Source organism: Carassius carassius, chromosome 34, assembly GCF_963082965.1.
Source record: "Carassius carassius chromosome 34, fCarCar2.1, whole genome shotgun sequence".
Lineage (NCBI taxonomy): Eukaryota > Metazoa > Chordata > Actinopteri > Cypriniformes > Cyprinidae > Carassius > Carassius carassius.
This window is the reverse complement of record NC_081788.1, coordinates 26,724,418-26,747,023: the sequence shown is the minus strand read 5'-3', so window position 1 is coordinate 26,747,023 and position 22,606 is coordinate 26,724,418. Positions and strand designations below refer to the sequence as shown.

Here is a 22,606-nt window from a genome sequence, read left to right as displayed (position 1 = left end):
GGTTCAGCGTTGCCCTTCAGATACAACGCGATTTGCGCTGCGCTATGGCATAGGCGGAGTTTTAAAAACGTTTAGCGGGAGCTCTTTCATAGTCTGTCCCGTTGTAAGAAGAAGCGAGCGATAGCGCTAGTCCTGCTGATGAGAAATTAAGAGAGAAGCAAGGAAGAAGATGCTACCCTCAGGTCCAGAGAACAATTTGGTGAATTCAGGCTGGTTACGTTACTCTAACGCTAATAGCTTCCTTTTTAGCAGGCCCCTTAAATGCTTGCTATTAACTTGTTTGAAGGTGGTTCTTCTCAAAATTGACAGCGGTGTGTTCATGACACTAACGTTAACCATTCAACTTCGAATTGATTCCGTAATCTTTCGGTAATAGTAGGCAAGACGATGTTCTGTGAGAGCAAATATAGTGTAGTTACAGTAACTACAGTAGGTGCGTCAGAAATGATTAAACCAGAGGGGACATGTAAATAAATGTGAGCTGAACAAGCGCTTTTTTTTTTACATATTGTTTCAAAGCAGCTTTACAGACATAACAGGAAAATGTTGAAATAATATTGTTAAATATAAGTAGGTAATACCTATTGCTTGACAAAAAAAATATATATATATATTTCTCATTTTTGCCTATGTAGGAGATCCCAGTTTATTATTATTATAATTCTAATGATGACATGAGTAATGATACATGGTGATATTATTAATACACATGCTTATTCTTTCTCTGTCTCTCTTTCTGCCTACAGATGGCTGAAATGGTGAATGCTGTAGCAGCAAAGTGTGGGACTACTTCTGCAAATACTTTAACTTTAGTATTATAATTTATTTAATATTTACAGTACACACACAGACTGTTAAAACCAGCTTCAACTGGAAGAAAGTAAAAGTGTTAAATGTTTAAAACCAGACTGTTTTTTGATCATTAAAAAATATATACTTTTGATGTGCAATTGTTAAGTCATTGAGACTGTAATCTAAGGCTTTTTTTTAACATAGTCCATTCTGGAAAATGGTTTATACAGCCCACATACATAGAACAGGCAGATATTTTGCTATTGAATGTTGTGTAAATGCAGATTATAGGAAATGGGTCTAATATCCAGATTATTTTTAAAATCAAAATATCGGCTTATAAATCGGCTCTTTTCGAGTTAATATCGGCATCGGCACCCAAAAATCCATATCGGTCGGGCTCTACTCTATATATACTCTAATATTGTGAATGTTGATACTTCGCCTAAATAATTTGATCAGGAGCATCCCCTCCTGTGACCCATGGTTTGTCTGTATGTGTATTCAGAGCTAATTAATGTTCGGATTAACAAGTAATGGCTGTCGGCCAGGAAAATTAACCAAAATGAGCATCCCTAATTTACACACAAATAATGTTCAGGTGTTATAGAGATAAATACCTGTTTCTTCTCCAGTTTCTAAGCTACTGGTAGCTGTGGTGGCTGTGTTGGTGGTGCCAGTCTCATGAGTTTCACAGGGAGGATTGGAACACACCCTCTGCACAGTGCCATTCTGTCCAGCACCAATAGAAGATGAGGCCTGGGTTGATGTGTTTGTGGTGCCCGTTTCATGGGTTTCACATGGTGGATTGGAACACACGCTCTGAACAGTGTCATTATGTCCAGAACCAATAGAAGATGAGGCCTGAGTTGGCGTGTTGGTTGTGCCTGTTTCATGGGTTTCACATGGTGGATTGGAACACACGCTCTGAACAGTGTTGTTCTGTCCAGAACCAATAGAAGATGAGGCCTGGGTTGATGTGTTTGTCGTGCCCGTTTCATGGGTTTCACAGGGTGGATTTGAACACACGCTCTGAACGGTGTCATTTGGTCCAGCACCAATAGAAGATGAGGCCTGGGTTGATGTGTTTGTTGTGCCTGTTTCATGGGTTTCACATGGTGGATTGGAACACACCCTCTGCACAGTGCCATTCTGTCCAGCACCAATAGAAGACGAGGCCTGGGTTGATGCGTTTGTGGTGCTGGTCTCATGGGTTTCACATGGTGGATTGGAACATGTGCTCTGAACAGTGTTGTTCTGTGCAGAACCAATAGAAGACGAGGCCTGAGTTGGCGTGTTGGTTCTGCCTGGTTCATGGGTTTCACATGGTGGATAGGAACACAGGCTCTGCACAACGTTGGTTTGCCCACTATCCATACTGGAGCTTGACTGCGTAGCCGTATTGGTCGTGCCAGTCTCGTGTGATTCACAGGGAGAATTTGAGCAGACGTGCTGGTCACCACCGGACACCTCTGAAGTGTTTGTGGTGCTTGTCTCACTTGTTTCACTGGGAGGGCTGGAGCAAATCGGCATCAGCGTAGAGGAGATGGAGGCTTGGCTTTTGTTGGAGCTCTGCACTGTTCCCGTCTGGTCTGAGCCCATGTTGGAGCGGGCAGTAGTGGAGGTGTTGGTGGTACCTGTGCGGAGATTCTTCGGCCGCATTCTGCTTGATCCAGCACTGCTTTCTGAGACGGGTGTTTCTGGTTCTGAACCAGAAGATGAAGATGTAGCTTCCGAAGATGATGTCTTGCTGTTCACAGTTTCCATCTCTTTAGAACCCATGTTGCAGCTGGCAGTGGTGGCTGTGTTGGTGGTGCCCGTATCATGGGTCTCTGAGGGTGGGTTGGTGCAGACCTGCTGTGACGTGCCCATGTTCACAGAGGCCGTGGTTGCAGTGTTGGTGGTGCCCGTCACGTGCATCTCACAGGGAGGGTTTGAACAAGTCTGTTCGGTACCCATTTTGGCAGAAGCGGTTGTAGCCGTATTGGTTGTTCCAGTCTCATGGGTCTCACAGGGAGGGTTGGAACAAGTCTGTTCGGTACCCATTTTGGCAGAAGCCGTTGTAGCGGTGTTAGTCGTTCCAGTCTCATGTGTCTCACATGGAGGGTTGGAACAGACCAGCGTCACAGTGGCAGCACCATCGCCAGCACCATCATCAGCACCAGTGGTGGAGGGCTGCTCTGAGGTGGGAGAGGCCAGGATGGAGACAGGAAGATCCGGTGCAGGCTGAGCCTCAGCACCACTTGGAGTCGTGATCAGGGTTACTTGAGTAGGTTGGTTTGCTGACTAAGAGGGGAAAAAAAACATTAGGAATTTTTTTTAATTGTGCATACCGAAAGGAATGAATAAATAATTGTAAACAATATAATGATTTATTTGAATATTGAAATAATATTACTTATGTTCATTTACACAAATTTAAAACATACATAAATTATAAACATAGATAAATTATAATTACTTGTACACAAAAAAATACACATCTGCTGACGCAAACTTTTAAATAATTAAATGTCTTTGAATGTGCATCAAGACTGCATTTACTGGATCAGAAATGCGGCAAAAACAGTGAAATTCTATTAAAATGTAAAGATATTATTACAATTATTTTTGCTGAATTTTCAGCATCATTACTCCAGCCTTCAGTGACATAATTCTTTACAAATCATTCTAATATTGTGATTTGCTGTTTAAGAAACATTTCAAATTATCATCAATGTTGGAAATAGTTGTGCTGCTTAATATTTTTGTGAAAAAACATTTCTCAATTATTTGATGAATAGAAAGTTCAAAAGAACATTTAAAATAGAAATATTCTGCAACATTAAAAATGGCTGAATAATAGTATTAATTTCTTTTAAAATAAAGACAGAGAAGTGACTCACTTGTATTGTAGCGGTGGCAAGGTTGGTCTGAGCAGCAGATACAGTGATAGCTGTGGGATTGACCACCTGGCTGGACAATGTGGCAATGGAACCAAGTGTGGTGACTGGAGTCACCAGGCTGGCATTAGCGCTTGCCACATTGGCCCCTGCCACGCTACTCGATACAGTTCCAGTTACTGTACCCAGAGTTGTGACTCCTAAATACAGAGAGGGCATTATTAACGATATCAAGAAAAAATACTTGTATAAAACTACACTACAGAGTATACAATCGGAATATTCATACCCGTGGTGCCCTTGACAACCAGTGTGGTAACAGTTGGTTTTCCAGCAGAGACAGTGCCTGGTGAAACCAGACGCACTCCACCCATAGGCACAGTGCGCAGGATAGTGCCTGGCTGTCCGGGCGCCCCCTTCAGGACCACCTGAGAGCGAATGAAATATATTCAAGAACCACTTAAGACACTAAATCAAAACTAGATGAGCTTAAAACGATGCATGTTTATGCTGTGACTGTGGTTTCAGAGTTCAACTAGGCCTCACCTGTGTGACACCTTGTTGTCCTGCACCTGTCAGCTTTGGCACAGCAGTTATGATTTTCCCCGGAGCACCTGTGCCAGGAGTAACAACCTTAGTGGTGATAATTGTGATGGGGGACTTGACGCCAGGACTGCTAGTCAGACCTTGTAAGGAGACAGGAAATAACATCAGAAATCATCTAAGCTTGCAACGATGCATAAAAAAACTGATCTGTTTGTTAGATAAAAACAAGGTTGCGCAGCTTAACTCGAGTGCAAGAGTGAGATACAATTTAACTAAAATTGCAATGACAAATGAGATGAACAGTCAATTGTTAGATGGACCTGTTGCTCCTTGTTGGATAGCAGACATGGGAATTGTTTTAATAATGGTGGTTCCTGGTTTGTTGGTGGTAGTTGGAGAGACTGTGCTGTATCCCAGGATAGTGGGTTTGGTGCCAGTCCCTCCTGCCTGTGTAGTTGTAATGATTGTGGTTGACTTGCCATCAGCAGATGTGACCAGTTTCAGGATGGTACCAGCAGGCAGAGGAGTCTTTGTCTAAGAAAATAAAATAAAATAACAAAATCAACATAAGCTACTGATAGGGGGAAATTCACAATAAATATTTCTGAACAGCAAATCAGAATGGTGAAATGTGACACTGAAGGGTGGAAAGATGGCTGCTGAAAATTCGGCTTGGCCATTTCAGAAATAAATTAAAACAAGTACAAGCGCAAATGACAATAAGCTACTTACTTATTCTAGGCAATTCACAATAGAATGCATATTGACCCCTTAGCAATCCTGTAAAATTGACCTAAAACGCCTAAAAAGGCATACCCAAAGTAAATTGCATGCTGTTCTTAAACTATTTGGAGAATATGCATGGTTTTGGTCTGTTTTGAAAGGTGACACTGAGATTTGTTCCTAAATAGAACAAACCTCAGAATCACTGCAAGTCTTAACTGGTATTGAGTAATAGAACTTTGAACACACTGAAAAAGGAAGGAAACATTCCGCCTACTTTTTTGTAATCAGTTGCCTGCAGATGATTATAGCTGGGAGCTATTAGCTGGAAAACACAATGGGATCACAGCATGAAGCCTTGTTGGCGGTCTGACAAAGACACCTATTGTACCTTCTGTGCTGACTGTATTTTAAAACGGTATGCATCATTTGAATCACAAGAATGTCAGCTGTCCAAATATATGTGCCATGTTTTTTTTCTTCTTTTTTTTTTGTTTGAGTTGTATTGGTTCTTTGCTACTGTCGACTTCGGCTTGCCTAGTTGGGGACACCTTATTTCTGGCAATATTGTCCACTTGATATCAACGATACTATTTGAACTGAACTAATCTGAGCTGGATGATGACATCACTAAATCAACGATGAACTGACTTTAACTGGAAAACTGAGTGTTTTCTATCGTCCTCTTGAATTATCAACACACTATTTTAATACTGTTAAGCTGCTGTGACACAATCTGTATCGTATAAAGTGCTATATAAAGAAAGGTGACTTGACTATGTGATGAAGTTAACCCTCAAAAACATGCAGTGTACCGAGGGCGTTACAGAGACATGCTAACCAGTTAAGAATACACAAGATTAGGTAAGAAATGGACATGCTTAAAATGAGCAGCAATACTGACTTGTATTAGAGTGACAGGACTGCTTCCAGCCTGCCCGGTGACTGCCGAGGTTTGTACTGGTTTGGTCTGGACAACAGACATCATCTTCCCAAGGCTGGAGAGCTGAGAACAGTTAAGGTTAAGTCAAATGCTACAGAAAAACAGGCTCTACCGATAAAAAAAAAAAAAAAAATTGCAAACCAACATGAGAGAAGTCATATAATGATTCATTAAATGTATTCCTTTTGGAATAGTCATCTCATTGGTGCACTTAATATAGATAGGTCACAGTAGAACAAAGAAGAAGCTTTAAAGATTCTTCGTGCATTGGGATTGCCCATGCACTTCTTTGAATTTATGTCACTTAACAAATTTTAAGTCCAGACAATCTGTTCTAGTTTTTTTTTCCCCTTACCAGAGGACCGCTGCCACCCATTGTAATTGGACTCTTAACAAGGGTTATAGTTTTGGTGACTCCTCCGACCATGGTGGTGACGACCTGAGCCTGCTGGGCTACGGTTACGGTGCCCGATTTGTGCACAGTGATGATTGGCCGAGTCGGCGTGTTAGGAGTAGAGATGGCGGAAGTGCCGACCTGAGCCGCAGCTGTTTTCAGCATTCGGGTCGCAGGATTAGTAACCTGGAATAGAAGTAGGAACAAAGACATTAAATCACAAACAGCTACAGGACAGGAAGTGGATAACATGGTTAATTTAAGTCCAGAAGGATGTGAGAAAGGGAAGTTGATGAGACGTTCTGTTGTATTATTTTAGAACACATTAGACAGACATTTTATCCAAAATACTTTTTGCTTACCTACAGTACAACATCTCAATTTATTTATAATAATCCACTTCAGGCATGTAAAAGATGCCAGTAACTCCTTACAATAAGGTTCCAATAGTTAATGTATTAACTTATATAAGCAAACAATGAACAATACATTACAGTATTTATTAATCTTCGTTAATGTTAGTTAATGAAAATACAGCCATTCACTGTTAGTTCATGTTAATTCACAGTGCATGAACTAATTTAAACAAGCATGACTTTTGATTTTAATAATGCACAAGTAAATATTGAAACTAACATTAACTAAGATTAATAAAATGCTGTAGAAGTATTTTTCATGCTTAAATCATGTACATTATAGTAGTTAACTAACGTTAATTAACACTTAAGACCTATTCTAGCAGTCAGCATCAAGTGCCATATATCATTATAAGTGAAGTGACATTCAGCCAAGTATGGTAACCCATACTCAGAATTTGTGCTCTGCATTTAACCCATCCGAAATGCACACACACAGAGCAGTGAACACACACACACACACTGTGAGCACACACCCGGAGCAGTGGGCAGCCATTTATGCTGCGGCGCCCGGGGAGCAGTTGGGGGTTCGATGCCTTGCTCAAGGGCACCTAAGTCGTGGTATTGAGGGTGGTGAGAGAACTGTACATGCACTCCCCCCACCCACAATTCCTGCCGGCCCGGGACTCGAAATCACAACCTTTCGATTGGGAGTCCGACTCTCTAACCATTAGGCCACGACTTCCCCCTGTTTCTTATAAACAGGAGAACTTACAGTTTAAGTTTAACTAATTTAAAGTCTCAATTTTACTTTCGTTTTCTCAAAGAATGAATGAAATTACAGAATTTTAAGAAAGATGCAAGCAACAGTTGGGTGTTTTTTACTGTGTACTCAAACAGAAACTCCTAAAATTTAAGAATAAAGAATATTTTTCTTTAGAAAGTTGTTTCTGGGTGTTTTACACTTCTAAATAAAATTTTGTTTCGATATACCATTCCCAAAGCAGGTTATAGCCATTTATTACAATACTGTTATCTGCGCTTTTAAGTGAAAAACAGGCCTATTTCGTTAACTAACAATAGAGGTGTGTCCAAAAAACATTTTAATGAGTAAAGAAAATGGAAAGAGTGTTATTTTATAACAAAACCAAACAAAAAAGTTTTTTTCTTCTTCTGAGAAATATATTTTCAATCCGAGTATGAACAGTAAAAACAAACTATGCAGCATATAGTAAAAACAATTGCACAAATTGACTTCAACAATACAGTGCAAAAACAGTGCAGATGATTCACAAACTACACACAAAATGATTGAGAAATATTCAGAGTGCAACAGAAAAAAATAGTGCAAACTACCTTTAAGAACTATACATTTATATAATTATTCACACATAATAGACATAACATAAATGATCGATCCGCTGACTGTAATCTGCGTCAGAATCTATTTTACCGGCACATTGCCTAATGCCCAAAGACATAAATCCCAGTGCTTTATCAGATACGTACCACTGTTTCATCCTTGGTTTTGATTTGTTTTATGTCAAAGTTCTCTGTCGTGTGTTTTTTGTGCTTTTTCAGAGTTTTCTCATTCAAATGTGTTATTTTGTGTTTGTATTCATGCACTAATGACAGACTTCACTTTCACTTTGTGTTCGTTCATATTTCCAAAGAAATTTGTTAAGTAGTAGTTCAAAAGACAAGAATATGGGACAGTCTAACCCAATCTGGGCTCGGGGGTGGGACTACGCATCAACAATCATTTGTTTGGCTCAGAGGAACGAAATGCATTGGTTTCTTCTGACGAATCAATGTTGTCAAAATGTGATGACGTAATCACGTACACTACGGTGCCTCTGAATATCCAAATAAGAGAAGTAGGATATCTCTGCTTTACATCACTTTTTAAAGCATTCAGATTGGATTAGCGGTTCAAAAGTTATTAAACATTAAAAAACAACAGTTATTTTTAGCCGCGGGCGGATGTCTCGGTCTTTGAGGGTTAATAAACCTTATTGTAAAGTGTTACCAAGATGCCTAATGCCTGGACGGTTCTGGGACAGAATAAGCTGGAGATCTTACAATGTTTAGTCAAAGGTTTTGTTCTGCAAGACGACACTTACCATTACGGGAGAAGCTACTTTGACAGTAGCTGGCAGAGTAGTGGATCCAGGAGTCAGAGCGACGGTTTTCATGATGGTGGCCCCAGCTGGAACATTTAGCACAGTGGTCGCGGGAGAGGGTGGGATCTTCTGTGTGGCAGCTGCAGCTGCAGCCAAAGCAGCCATGCCACTCATCTGAGGGCTGCTGCCAATTGGCTAGACAACAAAACAGTGTTCCAAATGGTTTAAATGCAAATTCAACATGGGAAACTAACATTTGAGACAGGGCTGAATCCAGGTTTGCGAAGCTTGTTTGTAGGCTTGCACAATTTGGCCAAAAAAAATGTGTGGCCTTGTATCATTATAACAACAACAATAATAATTGTAATCGTTTATTAATAAATAATAAAATGTAGTACCGGTATATAGTTTAAAAAAAAAAAAAAAAAAAAAAAAAAAAAACCTTTTCCACAAATATCACATTCGAATATTTGAGCTCACAAAAAACGAATATTCGAATATTTGTTTATTTAAATTAAGTTAAATGAGTCAGACTTTATTTTTCAGCAACATTTGTTTTCGTCATTTTGAACAAGCTTACAATAAGCTTGAACATTACACATCGTGTTTTGTAGCTGAAAACCTTTAACAATGCGTGCAAACAAACAAAAGTACAGATTAAAAGCAAAAAAAAAAAAAGTGAACAAAGAAAAAACGTAAAGCAGCCTGCAGCAATTAGGCTATTGTACAGAATGTAGCTTACACTTAACTTTTAAACTGTCAGCAAATCTTTTTTGCTTTTTTTTTCTATTGTTTCAAATGTTCTTGTTAAGAAATACGGGCATGTAAACATGATCGGAGGAAAGTCGGCTCCTTAGTCTGTTAACAATAAGGCCGGCCGCGGAGAAAACGCGCTCTGACGGCACAGACGTTGGCGGGACTCACAAATAACGGTGTGCTAAGCGAATACGTTTTGTGAAGCGCTTCGTGTTTTCGTTTCACCACTGAATGGGATTTGTGCCGAGGGTCTAGGGCAGACGCGAGAAGAGGAGTTTTCACTGCATTCTCCAAGTTAGCGGTGTTTATTCGTTGCTTGAGAGATGCTGCAACAATGTTCTTGGATCACTTTCTGTGATTCTCCACGGCATATTTGAAGTACTAGAAGACCGCAGTTCTTTTAGGGGGCGTTCACATATCGTGTCTTTTGCATGCTCAAGTTCGTTATTTCCAATGTAGGCGCGCGGTATGCGCGCTCATAATGGAAGCGACGCGGTCGCGATGCGCACGCGGTGCGACGCGGTCCCGTTTTTTCCAGGCGCGTCCGAACAGCATCGAGTTAAAAACATCTCAACTTTCAGAATCCGCAGGTCATGTGACAAGAACTAAACATTCAGCTTCATCCTTTCCTGTAACAACGTTGAAAGCTCAGCCAAGATGAAGGAACAGCTGATCATAGCTGTATATGGATTGCCATTTTGAAATAAATTTAGTAGCAGAGCTACTGAAAGCGATTTTTTTTGTGCTGCAAATCCAATTATCCTTTGCTGAAATTTGCGCGTCTTCATGGAGAGAACGCGTCGCCTCAGGAGCGCTTCTGCCCGAGCGCTTTGGAAAGAAGGAGAAAGCGGAGCGCATAGCCTTTTCCACGCCTTATTAGGCGCGATATGTGAATGGACCCTTAATCATTCATTAATTATTTTTTGCTTGCATACACCTTCAAATATGCCGTGGAGAATCACAAAAAGGTTTTGTGATTTTTTATTTTTTATAGGTTTTATTGTGAACTTTTTTTTTTTTGCGAAATTCGAATATCATTTTTATTTATCGAATAATTAGAGCAGAACGAATATTCGAATGTTCGACTATCCGTGCACATCCCTAATTATTATTATTAGTAACAATAAATATTTTTATTAAGAATCGTTTTATATTTTTTTAAAAATGAATACATATTTACTTAAAATGTAATTTACTACTAAAATAAACATTATAATTACAAAAAATAAAAAAATACTGAATATTTCTATTGTATTTTACTGTAAAATGACAACATTAACAATTAATTTCCTAATTTTAACACTGGATCATGAGATTGCATGTGTGTAAAAGAACATTACTGCACTTCACTCTAAAACCAGCAGTGCATATATAAAAAATATATATAATAATAATAGCAGACTTTTATTGTGTTTATCACAATAAATCAAATCGCATTTTCACTTTGATTTAAAGTAATTGTCCAGCTCTAATTTAAGAATTACACTGATTATCTACATACCGTCCCCTGGGTACTCTGTGCAGGGACAACCATGCGGACACCTGCAGGAAGTGATGTAACTGTGACTGGGGATTTCCCTCCTGGAGTGGCCTGACGCACAGTAACGACTGATGTCCCGGGGGAAGAATGAGGTGCTGCCACTTTAAGAATAGCTGGGAATTATAAGAATATGTTGGGTTAGGTACCGTCACAATTATTAATATTATTCTTTACAGAAAGTTGCACAGCAGTTTACTGATTGCAAAAACCACAAAGTCATTTGTACCTGGTCCACGAGATGCGGCTGCAAGCGGGCTGCTTGGCATGGCAGTGGTGGGGGAAGGAACCTGTGGCACCATTGTGACCCCAGACAGGGGCAAGCTTTGGCTTGCAGGAGCAACAGTGGCGGGTACCGGACTCTTAGGCGAGTTGACGGGTAAAGACGGGATGGGGTTGATCGTTGGTGATGTTGCAGCTGTTGCAGAAGGGATGTCGTATTTCTGCAGCTGCAGCAGGTAAGTGTCAGCAGTAGGCACCGCCCCCCAGCTCACCTCCAGAGAGTTGGTGTTGGCACGGACCAGCTGCACACGTGACGGAGGCTGAGGACGATCTGTTAGTGAAAGGCGAGATTTTAAACACTTAATACTTTGATTAATTGGAATAATTTGGTTGTTGATAATTTAGCACCATGCCAGCTACTATACCAATATTCATGCTGGAAAACAGCGTTTTTCAAAAAACACCTATTGGGCTATTTGTATTGGGTTAAGTGTATTAAAGCTTCTTCTACACTGAGGTATCAGTTCAACTCACCAGTTTCCAAACACCAAAGATCTTTGCAGCAAACTTGGTTGTTCCAGGCTTTGCGGTAGCCGTCTCTTCCACTCCAGACGTACAGCCTATTGTTTATAGCCATAGCGCAGTGTCCGGCTCTGGCCCTTGGGATATTATCTTCGAGTGTGTCCATCAAGATAGTCTCCCAAGACATTGAGTCTGAAGAAAATGAAGGTTAAGATCAGCAGTGATAAAACATATAAGCTCTGTTCTGAAACATTCAGCATTTTAAGGGATAAGAGGCTGATCTCCTTTAAAGACCATTGGCTTCTTTGTTTAACCTACCTAGATTTAAGCAGGCCAGTGTGTTAGTGCACTTCCATTCCTTCTCGTGTGTTGCTACTTTGACATCATCCATGACCAGAGGAACCCAGCCACCAAACACAAACATCCTAAGAAAACATGAGACCAAAGTTAGTAAAATCCACACTAACTAGAACACTAAACATGGTGTAACACATTGTATTTTTGTGATTACTATAAAATTAAAAACTGTTGGGCTGTTTAATTTTATCCACTTCCAAAAAGGAAATATGTTTTTCAAATATGTGCAAGCTTTACATTAGATAAAAGATCATTAACACAAAGATTTTTTTTCTTTCTTCTTTCTTTCTTTTCTTTTAAACGCCATACCAGCTGGTTTAGATATTATCTGGTTTTAGATATTAGATATAATATCTGGTTTAGATATTCAATATAAACCAGATAATAGATGTAACATGCTTTTTAGCTACATTTAGGTACACTATGTACTTACCATTTAGCTAATTGTGCTATTTATTTAAAAGATAGTAAATAATATGCTGCAATCATTTTTAAATTTCCATAATATTTACAAAATTAAAAATAAATTACAAATAAAGTAATTGTTAAAAGCACATTTTTATGCAGGAAACAACTTCACAGCTCATAACCATAGCAAAATTTGTATAATTAAATATTTAGTAGATATTCAAAGACCTGAAAGTTTAAACAAAGTTTAATTGCTTTAAATGTGCATTTGCTAAATGCTGACACTATATTTGAATATATAATTAATTTAAGAATTTAACAGACTCGTTAGCAGAGGCAGTAAACTATTGAGCTCCTTTGCATCTGACATCAGGTGCATTTTCAGCACGGTAAAAATAAAAGTCCTGCTTCTGACACTCATCATCTAAACAGGAAAAAATAAAATGCCAAATTGTCATAAAGGTCAACTACTAATTTGTTTCTGTGGAATACCATGGACAACAAAACTAAGAACGCATGCTGAAGCAACTCTGAAAGTTGATTATGATTTCAGGTCAACTAAATCTTCACAAAATAAGGCAGTGCTGGTTTCTCATCAGTTGTTTCCAATCTTGAAGACAGTGAATGTTTAAATAAACACTGTATGTTTAAACAAGCTTGAGAAAGTTATAACTAACTTGTTGGTTATAGTTGTGGCAGAGTGGAGACTGCGGGGCAAAGGTGCCACACCACTTATGGCAGGTTTGTTCCAGGTTAATGTATCTACAAAACAAAGCACACGGTTAACGCATGTTATTCAATGTCATAGCATGAACATTTCTTGAACAAATATTTTAAGCCAATACTTTCTCTCACCTATGTCTAAAGTCCAGAGGTCTCCAAGACGGCAACCACTCATGCCTCCATAGATGATGAGACGAGACTTTTTGGACGTTTTCTCTGTGTAGACAACAGCAGTGTGGCTCTCCCGAGGAGGGGGAAGCACACCATATGTAATAGGGACGTCCCAGCCTGCAATGTTAGACCCCGGGCGAAGCTCAAGAGTGTAGAGGTCATTCAGGTATCTGAGGCACAAATAAAGAAACAGTTTAACTGCAGATCTGCTGATCAAACATTTAAGAATTAGTTAGAGCAGAAACTGTATAAGGCTTTTTACCTGGGAATGTTGTTTTTGGGATCCTCACTGTCATTTGCCAATCCACCAAACAAATAGCATTTGTTTCCAACCAGGGAAAAGCTGTGGCCCAGGCGAGGACATGGAGGTGGGCCATTCTTAGGGGCTTTGGGCTTCAAACGTTTCCATTCCCATCTACTGGCCTGTTTGAAGTATTTGACAGAAATGAATGGACTATTATATACGTTAGGACTTATACTTTGAAAAACAACAACTTCTACTGAGCTCAATCTTAAAGCGCCCCTATTATGCCATTTTTAAAGTTCCTAATATTGTTTGAGGAGTCTCCTACAATAGAATTACATGCACGCAAGGTCAAACAACACTTTTGTTTTCTCAAAATATGCATTTAATTCTCATTTTCTAATGATTCTCGAACAATCTGTATTTCTAAACCCTTCCTTTCCATGAGCCTGTTCTGCTCTGATTGGTCAGATGGCCCAGTCTGTTGTGATTGGTCTACCGCGTACAGCCAGTGTCTGAAACATTACGCCCATTTGCATAGTTCCATATTTTGAACGCTCGATAGAAAATAAATATTATTTATCAGAATTACAGGTGGTGATTCAGTGGAGCCAGCTGGTCCAAATAAACCAGGTAGTGAGCCAGCTTTTAACAGTAAGCGTTTTGTAACTCCTGAGATTAGAGAAGCAATTAAAATGACATGTTTGTGGGCGGGGTCAAGTTGTTCACAGCCGGCCAACGTAGAACATAACACAAACTGCATGAAAAGCAATAATGGCACTATAGGGACACTTTAATATGTTGCTGACAGACTTACCTGTAGTTCATAAAGATCATTGCTGTACTTTCCGTACTCAACCATGCCCCCGAACACAAGGAGTCTGGTGCCATCGCACACAAACCCATATGCGGCACAGCCGGGAGGAATGTCACCGCGGACAGCAGGAATAAACCACTGATTGGTGGCTGTTGAGAAACATATAGTTGTGGTTTTGATGAATAAAGTTCTTTCTGTGCTGTGTCGAAGTGCATCATGTTCTGTTATTCTGTGCACAACAAGGTTATTATAGTTAACTAGAAGCATAAAAAACATGATCTTGCTTGAAAAAACTAAAATTTAGAATAAAACACTTAAACTCATTTTAATTCCGGTAATTGGCAAGGCAACATATCATTTTCAATTTAGTTTAACTTGATTTACTATGTGAAAAATAAATACATAAAATAAACTAGTTCATTTTTTATTTTATATATTTAATAATTAATAATAAATGTTTTTAAATCATGATTTAAAAATGAAGAATATATAAAAAAAATAATCATTTGAATTTGTAAAATAAGCATTTGTACTTGATAGCATCTTAAGTCTGTAACCCAATTACAGTATTTTTTCAAAAATAAAGTAATTGTTATAAATCTGCATTTTTATGCAAGCTACAAATGCTCACTCAAGAGGATCTAATAGCTGGATTTGGTAAAGTTTTAAAGGATTGTGGAATAAAATATATACTTTTTTTAAATAAATGAGAAATGCTGCATTAGTAATTAGCCCAATATTAATAAAATAATCTGATGGTCTAACTAACTATATTAATATAAATAGCTTAAATGTGTATATATATATATATATATATATATATATATATATATATATATATATATATATTAGGGCTGCAACTAACGATTATTTTGATAATCGATTAATCTGTCGATTATTTTTACGATTAATCGATTAATCGGTTTATGTACTTATATTTTAGTTTTTCCCATTTTTCCCCCAAAGTAAATTATTAATAAAGGGTCTTTATAATTCAGCATAGATTTTTAAGAGATTTTAATAATTTTGCATTGTCATATCCTCATCACAAATATACCTGGAGTTGTTTTATTATGTGTTAGTAATCCTTTGTCGAACTCTTCTGCAATCAGAACACTGACCCATACTCTAGCAAATTTCACAAGGAGATTTCAAATAATGTTTTCACCATGGCAGTCCTTAGAGCTCCTAAAGTAGTTTAACATCCCGAACAAAGCTTATTAAGGAATCTTTCAGAACATATTTTCACGAAGAATAAGGATAAAACAGAATAAGATTGCAGTGCGTTGTATTTTATTATTTACTGGGAAACAGCTTTATAGCTTATGCTGTGAAATTGTAAACAATCCTTCGAATAAAGTGCCAATGGCATGAAACCTGAATGGAAATCACAATTTAAAGTAAAATCCATCAGCAGGTTGTCCAGAAAAAACGGACACACAAAAAACCTGCTGTGTGAAAAAGAGCAGTGAATACTTAGAAAAAAAAGTGCATTTCAAATATCTTTAAACATTTACCTCTCTCATTCAGTCATAATTAGGCTGCAAGACTGAATTATGAACTGGTAAACGACAAACTGATCACAGAACATGTTTGTAAAGCTTTAAATGTTAACTGTTAAAAAGCAATGTTATCAGCTTTTACGACTAAACATTTGCAAACAACATTGTACTGGAGAATCTGCACAAATAAAAGGCTTAGGGGCCGTTCACATATCGCGCCTAAAAACGCGTGGAAAACGCTAGGCGCACCGCTTTCTCCTTCTTTCCAAAACGCTCGGGCAGAAGCGCCCCTGAGGCGTCTGCCTTTGCTAAGCAACCATGACGCGCTCTCTCCTAGAAGACGCGGAAATTTCAGCAAAGGATAAATGGATTTGCAGCTCAAAAAATCGATTGCAGTAGCTCTGCTACTAAATTTATTTCAAAATGGGAATCCATATACAGCTATGATCAGCTGTTCCTTCATCTTGGCTGAGCTTTTAACGTTGTTACGGGAAAGGATGAAGCTGATTATTTAGTTCTTGTCACATGACCCGCGGTGCGCTTGCTGCATTCTGAAAAGTTGAAATGTTTTTAACTCGATGCGGTGTGCACGCGCCTGGAAAAACGGGTGCGTCGCGACCGCGTCGCTTCCATTATGAGCGCGCATACTGCGCGCCTACATTGGAAATAACGAACATGAGCGCGCAAAAGACGCGATATGTGAACGGTCCCTTAAACAGTTCAGTAGTGCAGAGTTTACAGGTTAATCTTCTTTTTTGAAGGCTCAAAATAAAGTACTCCCACATCCTGCTGAATGCTGCAGACGCAGTTCGGGAAGCACGTGACATAAAACGAGGCCAGCTATTGGCTATTCGCTACTTCTCCTGTTGTACTGGCTGAATAAATCCTCCGGTGGCTCATTACTGCCACACTTTGGTCACCGCAGATTTGAAATATGCACGAAATAAGCCGCTTACGGCAAATAAATTATTTAGCAATGAATCGATGACTAAATTAGTTGACAACTATTTTAATAATCGATTTTAATCGATTAAATCGATTCGTTGTTTCAGCTCTAATATATATATATATATATATATATATATATATATATATATATATATATATATATATATATATATATATATAATAAATGTCAAGAAGTTTAATAAAACTAACAAAGTTAACATTTAAAATTAAACTACTTCAAAATTTGAGTAAAAACTGTAATACTAATTCAAATACTATAAAAGCCTCTTATAGTAATCCTGGTTATGCGTAGCTGTTAATATTTTCCAAAAGAAGAATCCATGAGCAATATGCAAATATAGGGCGTTTTTATATCACTTATATTAAAAATAATCACTCTTTAGCATAGAGTGCAATAATAAAGTAAAACAATGCTTTTTGGACTTTATCTACTTCTTATTTCATAACATTTATCAAGTCATTCCACGACTTTGCAACATAATATAATCTTAAGTAAAATTATCCACACCATAAAAAGTGTGAGTTACATTTTCGCCCATTCATCCTAGAAGCATTTACATGGCAATGCGGGAAATATTGTGGGCGGGGCCTGTGTGTTGTGATGACGCAAGCGGCGTTCTTATTACCCGCCATTTCTCTTTGCATTTTCCAGCCGCACCCACAGCGTTAGCTGGTTAGCTCCCACTTCAACCCAAAAACATCTTAACCTAACAATACACAGATCAGCTAGCAGTGTGCACCTAAATGCATCCCTACATTCAGCAAACGATGCACTGAAATCAGACGCACTAATGTTAGCGCAAACATGTCATGATTATGTGAGTTTTGAATTACACAGTCAAGCTTTATATTTTTGTGCACATTCTTCATGGCTAGTTAGCGGATCACTTATACAGATTTTGTCTAGCCGCTAACTGCGCTAATGTACCTAGCTAAACAATCAGTCAAGCAATTGCTTAATAGATAAAAGGAGTTGTGTGAACTACTATATATGCAATTCATTATTTAACCCGTCTAGGTGTTTGTAATAGAGGCAAACAGCAAATCTGACTAACGTTAGGCAGAAACGACCGAATCTGGCTAATAACACATCGAGCTAAAGGCTACAAAAAAAAACGCAAGTAGATGATCAAACACCACCTGTAAATACTAAATAACAGCATTCTCACCTGTGTTATAGACGTGCAGCTCGTCCACAATGCCTTCGTTCCCTCCGCCGAACACTACCATCAGCTCTTTAATGGCCACAGCTCGGTGTCCGTGTCTCGGGCGAGGAACCGGGCCAGACCAGCCCAAAACCCGCTTCCAGCGCGGCTGCAGAACCGAGGTCCCCGAAGAAGCCATGTCCACTTCTCTAGCGAGACACAAATCCCAGGCACAGCGCTGATTTTAGTTTAGATTCCAACAGCATTCGTGTATCAAAAGCTATGTGCTAACTGGATTAAAATCCCTGGCACAGCGCTGATTTTAGTTTAGATTCCAACAGCATTCGTGTATCAAAAGCTATGTGCTAACTGGATTAGCCCACTAGCACCAGATAGCTTTGCGCAAGCTAACGTAACTAGGTCACCAAAACGCGTTTTTGTTTTTGGCCAAATGCTCCCCGAAATGCACCAAAAGATTATGGTTTAGTAAATATTAGCGTTTAAGCGCGTCGAAATTCGAAAGCATAGAGCGCGGAAAACCGTTGGCCAGTTAGCACGTTAGCTGCTCAAATCTGCGCGAGACGCCATTTTAGCGGCAAAAGACGCTTTTCATCACGAGAAGAAAGTAAATAAGACGGATGCCGGCGGCTATGCAAACGCGAATTCCCGGCGAAATGAAGAAAGGTAACTCGAAATACACAGCGTAACGTGCAGGTGGGCTCCTGCACATTTTTATTAAATATCTTTGTAGTGAGCGAAACCGCGTTTTGGGGTTAAATGTCTCTTGGAGAACAAGATGAAGATGTGTACGCCGCCATCTTGCGGAGGTTAGCACGAGCGCCTAGTTAGCTGCTAAGCGGCTAAGCTAACAAACACAAGCTAGTGAACAGTAATGGGAGGCGGAGGCGGAAAAAAGAAATAATAAATTATGATAATAAATCATAATAATAGACGCAAAGGGAGGTGGCAAAATAAAAACAAAGAAAATCAATCTTAAACATGTGGAACGGGGAAATAAATACAAATAAAACAAAAACTAAAAATCAGCACTTTTGTTGCAATTAATATATAACGAAATCGTATTATAATACTAAATCCGTCAATTAAACCCCTGCCTATAAAAAAAGTTAAAGACTCACAAAATTAAAGCGCGCATTCAAATAAACGCGGATAGAGATTATTAGTGTAACTTAGTTTCATGTGATTTGAGGATTTGTCATGCCTTTCTTGTCTGGGTGCCGCCATCTTGATAAACAAACCAAACAATCCACCCTCTGGTACCAAATAAAGCTTAGCGCTTTTTAGTGATCCGAGGGCACAGTGTAGATAAATAAACAAATACACAATAAAACTCTTAAAATACAGTGATTCTCTTCTAAAACAGCGCTGAAATGTACTTGCATTTGCTGTTGTTAGCTATTAGCCGCATTAGTTAGCTGAAATGTTTAATGAGATCCATTGAGCAGCCAGTTAGCTTCAATTCTAAACCGCTCATTACAACAATGTAAACTCTACATACTCATTTTGCAACAACAGAGAAAATATTACACGTCTCATGTTTATTTACTGTTAAAAATTGCAGGTGTGACTTTTATTCCAGATGCACAGTTCAGTGACTTCTGATATTGTTTCGTCCCTGGCTACTCGCTTAGCTTCCCTCAAGAAAAATGGCGGATGTACCGTTAGCCGTCACAGAGAAAGCTGCAAAAAATCGGATTCCGTCATTGCCTGACAACAAATACTTACTCGTTCCAATTCGTTAACTTAAATAAAAAATCACGAGGAGGACTCAGAGAACGAATTCGACCCTGGGTGCGCCTTTCACTGTAGATATTGCTAAATCTAACGTTACATCTTTTCACGCAGCCCAGGAAGCCGCCATCTTCTTGACAAGCGCTCAGTACTTCAGCGGCCACTGAATGCGTGTGTGTCTGTGCGTGTGTGTGTGGAGGTTGAGACATTTGTGAGTTGTTTTTGTGTGTGTGTGTGGAGGTTGAGACATTGGCGAGTTGTTTTGTGTGTGTCTGTGTGTGTGTGTGGAAGTTGAGACATTGGTGAGTTGTTTTGTGTGTGTGTGTGTGGAGGTTGAGTTTTTTTGGCTGTGTGTGGAGGTTGAGACATTGGTGAGTTGTTTTTTGGGTGTGTGTGTGTGGAGGTTGAGACATTTGTGAGTTGTTTGTGTGTGTGTGTGTGTGTGTGTGTGTGTGTGGAGGTTGAGACATTGGTGAGTTGTTTTTGTGTGTGTGTGTGTAGGTTGAGTTTTTTTGGCTGTGTGTGTGGAGGTTGAGACAATGACTATGTTTACATGCAGCCAATAACCCATTCAAAACCGGAATATTAGCAATAACCCGGTCGCGCACGACCATGTAAACACCGGCAAAAACCCGGATATGCTAATATTATACCTGGGGTACCCCTTTTCTAACCCGAATATTTGGTCTTGTAAACGCGTTTCGGCATATCCCCAATCAAAAGGAATCTTGGTCTTTTTAGTAGAGGCGGCGCATAAAAAAACCCCTTGTGGCACAGTAGTGTCAAGTGCTGCTGGTGGATCAGTACCAGCGCCAAAGCGCAAACAAAGACTATCGCTATCTGCCCCAAACTATTCATTATTCGCCTGCTGCTGCTGTTGTTGTTGTTGTCTTTGGATACAGGAAGAAGAATCGGAAATGACGCATATTGTGTCTTGTTGTCGGTACGTCCAGACGCTAACCGTGCATCGCTGTTTACATCGGAGTATTGGGGACTGATTACACATTCCATGTATACAGGAGTAACTCTCTCTGCTCACGCCTGTAAACGGGTTATCCCGAATGTTTCAGAAACCCGAATAGTGACCTTAACCCGACCATAACTCGAATTTTAACAGCTTGTAAATGTAGTCATTGGTGAGCTGTTTTTTGGTTGTGTGTGTGAAGGTTGAGACATTTGTGAGTTGTTTTTGTGTGTGTGTGTGGAGGTTGAGACATTGGTGAGTTGTTTTTTGTGTGTGTGTGTGTGTATGTGGAGGTTGAGACATTTGTGAGTTGTTTTGTGTGTGTGTGTGTGTGTGTGTGTGTGTGTGGAGGTTGAGACATTGGTGAGGTTTTTTGTGGGTGTGGGTGTGGACATTGAAACATTCGTGAGTTGTTTTTTGGGTGGGTGTGTGTGTGTGTGTGTGGAGGTTGAGACATTGGTGAGTTGTTTTTTGGGTGTGTGTTTGTGTGTGTGTGGAGGTTGAGACATTGGTGAGTTGTTTTGTGTGTGTGTGTGTGTGTGTGTGTGTGGAGGTTGAGACATTGGTGAGTTGTTTTGTGTGTGTGTGTGTGTGTGGAGGTTGAGACATTGGTGAGATGTTTTGTGTGTGTGTGTGTGTGGAGGTTGAGACTAGGGCTGCATCAAATGATTATTTTGATAGTCGATTAATCGAACGATTATTGAAACGATTAATCAACTAATCGTCGATTATTTAAGTGGATTAGCAATAAAATTTATATATTTATATAAAATTTATATTTAAATTTATAGTTAATCTAGACAAATAAATATATTTGACAAAATGAGATGACAGAGAAACCTTCTTATTTACCATTTAATTACTATATGAAAATTAACTGAAGGACACATCATTCTGCCTAACATCTCCTTTCGTAAGTGTATAATATGGATAAGAAACAAAATAAAGTTAAGTGATGTTTTATTTTTGGATAAACCATTTCATTCACAATATACACGACCACTCAAACATTTTTGAACAGTAACATTGTTTTTAAAGAAGTATCTTCTGCCCATCAAGCCTGCATGTATTTGATCCAAAGTACAGCAAAAACAGTGACATTTTGAAAGATTTTTTACTATTTAAAACATGTAAAATGTAATTTATTCCTGTGATTTCAAGGCTGAATTTTTTAGCATCGTTAATCCAGTCACATGATCCTTCAGACATCATTCTAATATACTGATTTGATGCTCCAAAAAACATAATTATTATCATTATCATTATTGATACAGCTGAGTATAATTTTTTCAGATGTCTTTTATGAATAGAAAGTTCAGAAGATCTGCATTTATCTGAAATTTAAACCTTTTTTTTAACATTATAAATGTCTTTGTCAATGTAAAGCATCTTTGCTAAATAGAAGTATTCATTTCTACAATAACCCTTTTTGAATAGTATTTCATATAATGTTACAAAAGCTTTTTATTTCAGATAAATTCTGATCTCTGGATCTTTATTCGTCAAAGAATCCTTTAAAATGTACTCAACTGTTTTGAATATGGATAATAACAATAATAATAATTAAATGTTTCTTGAGCAGCAAATCATCATTAGTATTTCTGAAGATCATGTGACACTGACGACTGGAGAAAATTCAGCTTTGATCACAAGAATAAATTACATTTTAAAATGTATTCAAAGAGAAAGCAGCTATTTTCGTAAATAAAAATATTGCACAATATTGCTGCTTTTGCTGTATTTTGGATCAAATAAATG

At 38.7% G+C, this 22,606-nt stretch overlaps 1 protein-coding gene across 2 annotated transcripts in view; it reads right to left on the bottom strand.

The window, feature by feature from the left end:
- The window catches only part of LOC132114903 (host cell factor 1-like), a 35,099-nt gene extending 15,059 nt beyond the window's left edge, over positions 1-20,040 (bottom strand). Inside the window, exons 1-19 of one of the 2 annotated variants that reach the window (XM_059523298.1) lie at positions 19,879-20,040; positions 18,157-18,341; positions 14,517-14,665; positions 13,718-13,878; positions 13,417-13,625; positions 13,239-13,323; positions 12,115-12,221; positions 11,809-11,988; positions 11,282-11,605; positions 11,017-11,168; positions 8,760-8,954; positions 6,242-6,466; positions 5,848-5,949; positions 5,221-5,268; positions 4,541-4,754; positions 4,221-4,360; positions 3,964-4,102; positions 3,678-3,874; positions 1,413-3,078 (exon numbers count right to left, since the gene is read on the bottom strand). In XM_059523298.1, the coding sequence (XP_059379281.1) occupies positions 1,413-3,078; positions 3,678-3,874; positions 3,964-4,102; positions 4,221-4,360; positions 4,541-4,754; positions 5,221-5,268; positions 5,848-5,949; positions 6,242-6,466; positions 8,760-8,954; positions 11,017-11,168; positions 11,282-11,605; positions 11,809-11,988; positions 12,115-12,221; positions 13,239-13,323; positions 13,417-13,625; positions 13,718-13,878; positions 14,517-14,665; positions 18,157-18,331 (4,468 nt within the window). In that variant the 5' untranslated portion in view covers positions 18,332-18,341; positions 19,879-20,040. The remainder of the gene's footprint in view (positions 1-1,412; positions 3,079-3,677; positions 3,875-3,963; positions 4,103-4,220; positions 4,361-4,540; positions 4,755-5,220; positions 5,269-5,847; positions 5,950-6,241; positions 6,467-8,759; positions 8,955-11,016; positions 11,169-11,281; positions 11,606-11,808; positions 11,989-12,114; positions 12,222-13,238; positions 13,324-13,416; positions 13,626-13,717; positions 13,879-14,516; positions 14,666-18,156; positions 18,342-19,878) is intronic. The other variant, XM_059523299.1, reaches the window with a different exon arrangement.
- Between the last annotated feature and the right edge of the window lie 2,566 nt (positions 20,041-22,606).